Genomic DNA, 11,026 nt, shown 5'->3' on the forward strand with positions numbered 1-11,026 from the left:
TGTCAAATCTTTGTGGCACGACCATATGCTTCCATACCATCAACAGAAGTCAAGATGCAAAGGCTCTGTATCTTCTGCGATGACTCAACCAAAGTGATTGCAGCAGTAGGATATCTGAAGACTACTGACATTAAAGAACAATACCACGTAAGGCTTATGAGCCAGACAAAACTAGCGCCAGTCCAGGAACACACTATACTCAGACTGGAACTCTGTGCGGCTGTGCTAGCAGTAGTTAGCTGAACTTATCTCAATGGAAATGGACCTGGAAATCAAGGACGTTGAATTCTACTCAGACAGCAAGGTAGTGCTTGGGTACATTTGCAATGAAACTCAACGCCTTTGTTTACGTCAGCCATCGGGTGCTAAGGATCAGGGGGTCCACTTGCCCTAAACAGTGGCGATATGTGTCCACACACCACAATCCTGTGGACCACGCAACTAGATCTGTTGATTCAAGACACCTTAAGGACACAACTTGGTTTACGGGTCCTGAATTCCTACATTGTTCAACGCCTTACAGTGAAAAATCTGACACCTTACTGGTAGACCTAGATGCAGATGAAGAAATCCACCCTCAGGTATCTGTTCTTCTAACGGTGGCTTCAGACAATTACCTCAAATCCCACCATTTCAGCAGGTTTTCAACCCTGAACTCGCTTGTTCGTGCCATTGCTTGCTTAATTCATGTAGCTCAGTCTTACAAATCAACATCACCCACCAGTCAGAAGCCTTGTAAAGGATGGCACAACTGCAAGCACGCCTTTAATGCTCTAAACCTGGAAAATGCCAAGAACATGATCATTCGTACCATACAACGTGAGTGTTGCGCCAAAGAAATAGACAACCTCAGCAAGGGTCAACCCATTTCTGGCGACAGTGTCTTGAAAAAGCTTGATCCAAACAGTCGCACTCCTGCCAAGTTACTTATTCAGAAAACCAACGCTCCCAGTACTCCACTGGGAGAATTCCGCAACAAGGACCTCTACAGACGTCAATGGAGACAAGTTCAAAGTCTCTCCAATACTTTCTGGGATAGATGGAGAAAGCAATATCTCTCCACCTTACAGCCTAGGAAGAAGTGGCAGATCGACAAGCCGAACATCAAACCCGGTGATATTGTGCTCATGAAGGACAGTCAGACACACCAAAATGAGTGGCCTCTGGGCCTCATCACCAAAGTATCCCCAAGCAAACATGAGAAGGTGCGCAAGGTTGAGGTCAAAGTGTGGAAGGCTGGGGAGAGTAAACTATTCCTCAGACCAGTTGCGGAGCTAATTCTATTGCTTTCGCCTAAAGAGCCTGTAAGTGGCATCAGTTGATGCCAGGCGGGGAGTGTTCTGCCCTCTGAATATAGGGCAGCCTGTTGAGTTATGTGCTCTGAATAAAGCAATCTGTTTGTATTATTGCTGGATTAATTATAGCACCATGGTGGCGGAATTTATAGCTGTGTCTTAAACAGCATTCACAGCCTGTGCATTTAACAGAAGCAATTCACTTTGGGATTGAAGCAATGCATTGTGGTAACTAATAAAATGGACACGCAGTTTATGGAAGGGGAGAAACAGCATGTAAATGAGCACAATAGTCCATAGGGCCAACCGTACTGCAAACACCTAGTCAGGTAGAGAGAATGCAGAGCTAAATATTGTAGCCAGTATTAGGTCAGGGGCACATAATTACAAAAAAAAAAATATATAGCAAGAGGTGTATAAAACATCATCATGTAGCAAGTGCTACTGCCCTTAATGGAAAATGTACCCTGCCAAGGTGACAAGTACAGAAGCGTTCAATAAATAGAGCACAAAGAGCATCTGAGCATCACGCCCCCTGAGGAAGGAGCCTCTTAGCTCCGAAACGCGCGTCGGGGACAGGACCGACCTTGCTGCTTCACCGGTTCTAGGTGTAGTCATGCAGTCTTTTATATCATTGCTAAGATGCTCTTTGTGCTCTATTTATTGAACGCTTCTGTACTTGTCACCTTGGCTCAATTGTGTAGGTTTTGTTTATGGTGCAGACTAGGATGACGTATCTGCCCTCATTGTCCATTACGCTGGTGATTAGCTGGAAGGCGACAGTGTTCTTTATCACAATTACTGCTCCTCTTTTTTTATCTATAGCATGGGAGTGGAATACGTTTGGGAAATTCCTATTCTGCAATTATCTGTGGGCATCAGTGCTATTCAGGAGGGTTTCCTGAACACACAATACATCTGCTTTAAGGGATTGGGCCTCTTTCCATAAAAGGAATCTTCTAAATGGACTATTCAGTCCTTTTACATTAATGCTGGAAATATGAAGAACCATATACAGATTACAGATAAAATCTATATGTCACCATTAGACAAGTAGGGAAAAAAAAAAAAAGGAAATGGCAAAAAAATTTTTCTAATTTTTATAAAATTGTATGTATGCTCCGCTATCCAGTATATAGTGGAGGGTATTGAAAAAAACAAAATTCTCCCCTCGTGCCTCTGCTGACCATGGTGAAGAAAAAGTCTTCTCTTCTGCTTTCTTGTTCATGTCCACTCCCTCATCAGGGTGAGCAGCTTCTTTAGCGGGGAGCTGATATCCTCATCCACCTTCGCCAAGGACCACTTTTGCAGCACAGTCATGGCCTCTCGGGGGGGAAGTCAGGACCTGTGTGGCTTCATTCTTAGTGATGATCAGCTTCACAGGGTAATCTCACTTGTACCCTTTGTCCAGTAGGATCTTGGTGGCTGTGAAGAATTCCCTTCTTCTGTTGAGGGCGATGGCGGAGAGGTCGGTGAACACCAGGATGCTCTTGAATCTCTCCGGGAGCTCCAGTCCACCCGCTGCTGCTTTACTGATGGCTTCTTTGAAATGATAAAAATGAAGCCAGTCAATTACATCCCTAGGTGTAGAGGCGGGGGCACTTTTGGGTTTGGGGATCCTGTGCGCTCTGTTATGAGGTCTTGCTGTTCCGACTCGGGGATTAATGCGGTAAAGAAATCCATTAGGAACTCCAATTTGTCCACAGCAACGCTTTCTGGTATCCCCCTGAAGCACAGATTGTTGCACCTGGAGCGGTCCTCCAAGTCCGACAGCTTCAGTTTTAGGGCTGCAATCTCCTCATCTGTCTCATTGTGAAAATCCACTAAGTGGTTGTGGGGTGTGGTGAATTCCTCCAGCTTCTCCTCAATGTGGGCTGTTGTGTCCCCTATGTGCCCAATGTCTTTCTGTAGTGCACTGAAGACTGAGGTGATATCATTACTGAGGTGTCCTTCAGATCTCCTAGCAGGGACTTTAGTGTGGCCTCAGTGATGGGGGGGGGGGGGTGGAGCTGTGCCCTGTGTCGGGTGCAGGTTCATATACTTGCGGCATGGTGCCTTGCTTCTCCAGGCCCTTGGGTGAGGATCTGCCATGTTCCTCCTGTGAGAACATACCAAGAACCAAAGATAGATGTAAAAAACATATTTGTATAAAAAGCGAGTTACTCTTCATGAAATATGAGAAGCAATAGAGAATATATGGGAGCTTACATCCCTAGAATATACATCAAATGCTTGTGTGTGAAATAAATCAACAGAGAAGACCAAAGCCCTATTTATGCCAAAATGTAACAAAGACTTTATTTAAATATTGCAAAAATCCGGGCTCATATATGTACAAGTAAATTACACCACACATATAGTGAAAGAGAACAGTAATAAAAACCAGTGGACAATGATGCAACCATGGTGCGACAATACAGGCTAGAAAAGGTAAGTAAATTGGGCAATGGTGTGCTGATGTGTAACACATATAACTAATGACCCAGTTACCCACAAGTGGGCAAAAAGATGACAAAGAGGATATTCCATGCAGGACAAAGAGTATACATCTGGCATAAAACAATAGAAAAAATGCTTAATAATAGTAAAATACTTATTAACGCCAGATAATGATAACTGTCCTGCTAGGAGCCCTATAGGTCGTTAACTGACCACATTGTAAAGGACAGTCAAAAAAAGCATGGTAAAAACACCCTCTTACCCATATTTTGGTGCCTGTAAGTCAGGCCGAGACCCCGAGCTGCTCCATAACTCCTGGTGATGCACTCCATCGGTGGCCAGACCCTGCCTGAGGCCACGGTGAGTGATATTTTGGATTTTCCCTGCTGTTACTTGCTGCTTTAAGCCACGATGGCCTGCTGGGGGGCGAAGCTAGCGATTCCTGCGCCCACTCAGCTCTTCATCCAGACACACCCCTGTTATTACTTTTGTCAGATTCAAGTTATTTCTGTGACCATTTTGGGATTTTCTGTCATTAAATGAGGGGTACCAACAATTTTGACCACGTGTGTAGGAGGATTGAATATTTTGACTCCACGGCCACTTTCCAGAAATCAACATGCAGTGGATGTAGGAAAGTGAAAATTGCACATTAGCCATTTTATTACTGTAGGGATTTGCTCTGGTAGGCAATGGCAGGGCCACAGTAACGAGGCAACACACAGGCTTAAAGTCCAACTTCAGTGGTTTTAATGTCACTTTGAAAAACAGCAGGTTAACAGAAAGTAACGGAAAACATAAACATACTTCAGCTTGGAGAACCACTGGTTCCAGACTCACCCTTTCATGGGACGGGCTTAACTAAGCGGCTGCCAGGTCAGCGGCGTCCGCCAGGTGCCATTCCCAGGGCTGTTTGGAGTCTTGCTTCTGTAATCCTGCAAACAAATTCAGGTTAACTCCAGCCAAGTTCCTGTATCTTCCACACACACTCACCATGTGCCAAACACCAACCTCCATTACATAGCCTATAACCTCACCCACAGGTAAGGTACACATCACATGGGCTGATCACGTGACCAAGACATCATCGCAGATTCTTGTCTTTAGGGAAAATCCCAGCCAAACATTAACCTGCTGGGAGAAATGTATCTCCCATTCAGCAAAACACCCTTTGCTGTACCACATTACCCGACACACAGTGCCCAGATTGTGCTCCAGGAGACACACAGTAAATTAAATGGATTCTTCTCACTATAATGTTGCTAAATGCAGGGATCAAAAATGTTAGAAACCAACAAAAGAAAGAGAATAGTGCCTCACCGTGTGTTATGTGGTAGCCTCTTATACTGCAGTTAGGATCCAAATTCTGTTTGACCATCTGCTGATTAAGAAAAGAAAATTGGATCAGCAAACTGAATTTCAATAAAAAAAATTCTTGTTTAGTTCATTCTTTAAAAAAAGAAAAAAGTAGTCCAGACAAATTGTAAAATCATGTAATATTTTTATGCGATTCTGGCCGTAGCCCTTAGTCATTCTCCAACTCAATTATATTTTATTAAAAAATAATTGTTTTTATCTTAGCAGATGACTGTACCAGGAGATCAGAGGGACAGCTGACATCTTCAATTTTTAAATCTGATGATCTTGAGATCCTACAAGATACAACTGAAGTGATTGGTGTTACTCCAGATATACCATCATCCATTCACAGCAAAGATCTGTCATCTGATCCTATGAAACAGGTCCCATCTTCTGATTCATTACCTACTACTAAGGAAAATCAAGGTCACAAAAGAGGCATTAAAAAACAAGCTGCTCCTAAAGCAAAGATGTCATTTTTATGTTCAGAATGTGGGAAATATTTTAACCAGAAATATGTTCTTTATAGACACCAGAGAACACACACAGGAGAGAAGCCTTTTTCCTGTTCAGAATGTGGGAAATGTTTTAACACTAAAGCAGATTGTGTTAAGCACCAGAGAATCCACACAGGGGAGAAGCCTTTTTCCTGTTCAGAATGTGGGAAATGTTTTAACCAGAAATATATTCTTTATAGACACCAGAGAACACACACAGGAGAGAAGCCTTTTTCCTGTCCAGAATGTGGGAAATGTTTTAACAATAAAGCAGATTGTGTTAAGCACCAGAGAATCCACACAGGGGAGAAGCCTTTTTCCTGTTCAGAATGTGGGAAATGGTTTAAATGGAAATCGGTTTTTGATAGCCACCAGAGAACCCACACAGGGGGTTTGCCTTTTTCATGTTCAGAATGTGGGAAATGTTTTGCACAAAAATCCGCTTTAGTTAGGCACCAGAGAAATCACACAGGGGAGAAGCCTTTTTCATGTTCAGAATGTGAAAAATGTTTTAACCAGAAAGTGCATCTTGATAGCCACCAGAGAACTCACACAGGGGAGAAGCCTTTTTCATGTTCAGAATGTGAGAAATGTTTTCAAAATAAATCAGATTTGGTTAAGCACCAGAGAGCTCACACAGGGGAAAAGCGATTTTCATGTTCAGAATGTGGGAAATGTTTTAACCAGAAAGTGCATCTTGATAGCCACCAGAGAACTCACACAGGGGAGAAGCCTTTTTCATGTTCAGAATGTGAGAAATGTTTTCAAAATAAATCAGATTTGGTTAAGCACCAGAGAGCTCACACAGGGGAGAAGCCTTTTTCATGTTTAGTATGTGGGAAATGTTTTAACAGTAAATCAACTTGTGTTAAGCACCTGAGAATTCACACAGGGGAGAAGCCTTTTTTCTGTTCAGAATGTGGGAAATGTTTTAACCAGAAATGGAATCTTGATAGCCACCAGAGAACACACACAGGGGAGAAGCCTTTTTCATGTTCAGAATGTGGGAAATATTTTACTTGCAAATCATCTGTTAATAAACATCAGAGATGTCACATAGGGGAGAAGCCTTTTTCATGTTCAGAATGTGGGAAATATTTTACTTGCAAAACATCTGTTAATAAACATCAGAGATGTCACATAGGGGAGAAGCCTTTATGTTCATAATGTTGGAATAGTTTTAACCAAAATTGGATCTTCTTAAAGGGGTTGTCTCTCGTCATTCCTCATGTTTGCTGACAAAAGGATAAAACTAAACTTTATTAATTACAAAAGTAAAACTATACCCATAATTCACCCCCTGAAGGTTAGTCAGAAGGTGAGTGGTATATACTGTATTTTCACATACTATCTATTCCTGACACTGGAGTATCTTATAAACTTACAAAGTATATAGTTGGAAGTCTGGGATCTGCCAATATGTGGCTAGTTTTCTGACTGTTTCAGATAACATGGTACATGATATTATGGTTTTCTTCATCTAGTCTCGCTTAAATATAGGTCAATATTATTAAACTAGCTATGAACCCATTCTATGCCCGGGTGGCAAGCATTTTTATTGGTATATGGTCTCCCATCCTGGTATGTGCTGCCCTCCTCCTATCCTGGTATGCATGGCACCCCTCATCCCTATCATAATATGCATGGCACCCTCACCCCCCCCAAACCTGGTATGCATGGCACCCCATTCCTCATCCTGGTATGCATGGTCCCCTCACCCCCCAATCCTGATATGCATGGTCCCCTAACCCCCCTTTCCTGGTATGTATGGTCCCCGTCACCCCTATTAAACTACACACACAAAAAAACATTTATACTCACCCTTATTTCCTGTGCTCCAGCGCTGTCACGTTCTGCTGGAGGCCGGGGGAGGAGTCTGGCGCCGAAGTACGCGCATGCCCATAGCGCTGTCCGTCGCCATATTGCTGAAGACACACTGCAAATGTGTCTACCCTATTCTGGTATGCATGATACCCCTCATCCCCCAATCTCACCCCCCTTTTCGTGGTATGCACGGTCCCCTCACCCCCCTATCCTGGTATGTATGGTCCTCTCACCTTCCAATCCTGGTATGCACGGTCCCTTCACCCCCTCTATCCTGGTATGCATGGTCCGCTCACCCTCCAATCCTGGTATGCATGGTCCTCTCGTCCCGCTTTCCTGATATGCATGGTCCCCTCAACCCCCAATCTTGATATGCATGGTCCTCTCAACACCCTATCCTGGTATGCATGGTCCTCTCACCACCCTATCCTGATATGCATGGTCCTTTCACCCCCATATCCTGGTATGCATGGTCCTCTCACCACCTATCCTGGCATGCATGGTCCTCTCACCCCCCCAATCCTAATATGCATGGTCCTCTCACCCCCCCTTTCCTGGTATGCATGGTCCCCTCACCCCCCCTTTCCTGGTATGCATGGTCCCCTCACCCCCCAATCCTGGTATGCATGGTCCCCTCACCCCCCTTTCCTGTTATGCATGGTCCTCTCACCCCCCCTTTCCTGGTATGCAAGGTCCCCTCACTCCCCTTATCCTTATATGCATGGTCCTCTCATCGCCCCTTTCCTGGTATGCATGGTCTCCTCACCCCCCCTTTCCTGGTATGCATGATCCTCTCACCCCCCTTTCCTGGTATGTATGGTCCCCCTCACCCCTATTAAATTACACACACAAAAAAAACATTTATACTCTCCCTTATTTTCTGTGCTCCAGCGCAGTCACGTTCTGCTGGAGGCCAGGGGAGGAGTCTGGCGCCGGAGTACGTGTATGCCCATAGCGCTGTCCGGCGCCATATTGCTGAAGACACACTGTCTTCAGTAAAATGGCACCGGATCGCGCTATGCGAATGCGCGATTCCGGCCGCACTCCTGCCCCGGTCTCTGGCCGAAGAGAAGCGCAGCGGCAACGCTCCTCCCTGTCAGGTAAGTATGGCGTCGGACATCGCGGTATGCAGTGTGTACGCGTCCCGCCATCTCCGGTGCCATACACACTTCTCACCACTGGATGCCTAATTCTGTCTATAAAGGCTTCGGACAGAGTGACGCTCTACAGCGTTATATTATATACAGTATCTTGAGGAGTCGCTTTTGGTGAGGATGGTGAAACCCATAGAAATGGGAGGCTTGGAGAGAGTGTGTATACATTACCGCACCCTATATAATGAGACGTGGGGTATATATTCTTTTTCTATTAGTCACCTTCTGACTAACCTTCAGGGGGTGAATTGTGTGTGTGTGTATAATATATTATAGTATATAAATAATAATTTTTCTCAGTGAACTCATTCTTCATGTTTGGCCTCATTAAAATAAAAACACTCATACTCCGCTGGTGTGCCGGCTCCATTTCAGTGTTGTTGACACTCGGTGTCCATGGGCTTATGTGAATGTGTTACATCACATGAGCCCTGCGACCAATCAGCGGCAACGTCACTATTTCCACCTTTGGGCGGTATTGAACATCAACAGGAAGCCAGGGCCGCGGCTGCTCTGACTGCCTCATGATGCTCGATTTGTCCAAAAGTGGGGACAGTGACACCAGTGCTGACTGGTCACAAGGCTCACATAACGTAAAAAACTCAAGAGGCCCAAGGACGCAAGTGCCGACACAGCTGAAACGGTGCCAGAATGGGAGGTTTGTATAAGTGTTTTTATTTTAACAGGACCAAACATAAGGAATGAGAAGGGATTGTCCAACTTGTGGACAACCTTTTAAAACATCAAAAATCCCACATAGAAGTCATTATCATACCTAGAGTGAGAAATGAATTGCAGGAAAATCGTATTTTGTTGACCACGAAAAATAACTCAGACGTGGAGAACCTATATATATATATTATTGACAAATTGTACCAAAACATGATGCGCGCGGCGTGAGTTCAAGGATGGAATACTATATGGGAGTTTTATAGGAAAAAACAAATACCAACAGAAAATAAAATACTCAAAACAAACATTTATTAGTAAAAATAACTCCTCTTTATTTGGTAAAGTATAAAAGAATTGTGCGATACCTGTCGCGGCTCCATTTTTCATTATCTCTGGTTGGGTGACGCCTTATTTTTTGTGCGCTGAGCTGGCGTTTTTAATGAATACCATTTTGGTCCAGATACAATCTTTAGATTGCCCGTTATTGCATTTTATTGCAATGTTGCGGCGACCAAATAAATGTAATAATGGCGTTTTGACATTTTTATCATTTTGCCATTTAGCTATTGGCTTAATTCTTTTTTTATATTTGTAGATCGGGCGATTCTGAATGCGGCGATACCAAATGTGTATGGTTTTTTGATATTTTTTTTTTATTTTGAATGGGGCAAAAGGGGGTAATTTGAACTTTTTAATATTTTTCAAAACTTTTTTTGTACTTTTGGCATTGTGAAGACATACAGAATTGTATCTTAATTAACCAGATGAGTATTTTTAGCAAGCAAATAACAGAATGTTATCTGTATGTTGGCTTTCAAATTTAAGTGTTGATTTCTCGTTGGTCAAGAAAACCGACTTTTGTTTGTGTTAGCCGGTAATATTGACTTTGATTGTTCACTTATCCTTGATCACTAGTGATGTTTGCTGATATGCTGATTATGCATTGTGTTATTGAGCCAGTTTGTTGACTTCTAAAGCAGAGAGGGAAAAACTATGCAAATAGTTTAAATCAAGTAATGCTACTTGATCTCGTCTCCATTCTTAACCTTTATGTAATTACTGAATGAGGGATACTTGTTAAGTCTAAAAACAGGTTACATGCCTCTGTATAAAGACTGAGAGAGAAACAGCCGGAGAGATTCTGCCAAGACATCCATACATTCAAAGGACCAGAGACAGGACAGCAGCAATTTTTCATCATGTCTCCATCTTGAGGGACACGGATCTATCATTCTATAGGAAACAACCTGGGGTTTTTCAGCCTCAGTTGGAAGAATACAGATCTACTCCACTGACCATCGCTGAATCATGGATATGTTTGGAGAAGTCAGGTTGTGATCTTCATTAACTGGCTTTGTATCTTGTATGGACTCAATGGACTGTCATCTTCCTACACATGTTGTTACCTCCTCTCTGTGTGCGTGCCACAGGTGGAGTAGTCGACCCTGGAATATAAAGCCAGGTTGTGATCCTCGGATCAACTGGCCTTGTACCTTGTATGGACTGAATGGAGTGTGATCTTCCTACGCTTGTCGTTAATAAAGCATTGCCACACTGTTTTACCCTTACCCTGTGTTGTCTGAGTAGTGTTTTGCCCACGTTAAAAGGAGAACAGGAGTTCGGCAGGATGATCCCTGGTCTATGCGGTTTCGGCTAGCGGACCGGGACGCCCACTGACGACCCCCCCAATGTATCCACATGCATTCTTCAATAGTCTACATGGGAGACTAGTAGCTGCCATAACAGGATTGTGTCTGCTACATACAGGTGATGATTAGATCGCCTG

General features: G+C 43.6%; 1 protein-coding gene across 4 annotated transcripts in view; it reads left to right on the forward strand.

The window, feature by feature from the left end:
• The window catches only part of LOC141059319 (uncharacterized), a 68,757-nt gene extending 57,949 nt beyond the window's left edge, over positions 1 to 10,808 (forward strand). For 3 of the 4 annotated variants that reach the window (XM_073555646.1, XM_073555644.1, XM_073555645.1), the window contains exon 7: positions 5,316 to 10,808. In XM_073555646.1, coding sequence (XP_073411747.1) covers positions 5,316 to 6,757 — 1,442 coding nt within the window. In that variant the 3' untranslated portion in view covers positions 6,758 to 10,808. The remainder of the gene's footprint in view (positions 1 to 5,315) is intronic. The other variant, XM_073555647.1, reaches the window with a different exon arrangement.
• Positions 10,809 to 11,026: the final 218 nt, after the last annotated feature.

Source organism: Dendrobates tinctorius, unplaced genomic scaffold, assembly GCF_039654945.1.
Source record: "Dendrobates tinctorius isolate UK_male_01 unplaced genomic scaffold, ASM3965494v1 ptg000226l, whole genome shotgun sequence".
In the NCBI taxonomy this organism is placed as follows: domain Eukaryota; kingdom Metazoa; phylum Chordata; class Amphibia; order Anura; family Dendrobatidae; genus Dendrobates; species Dendrobates tinctorius.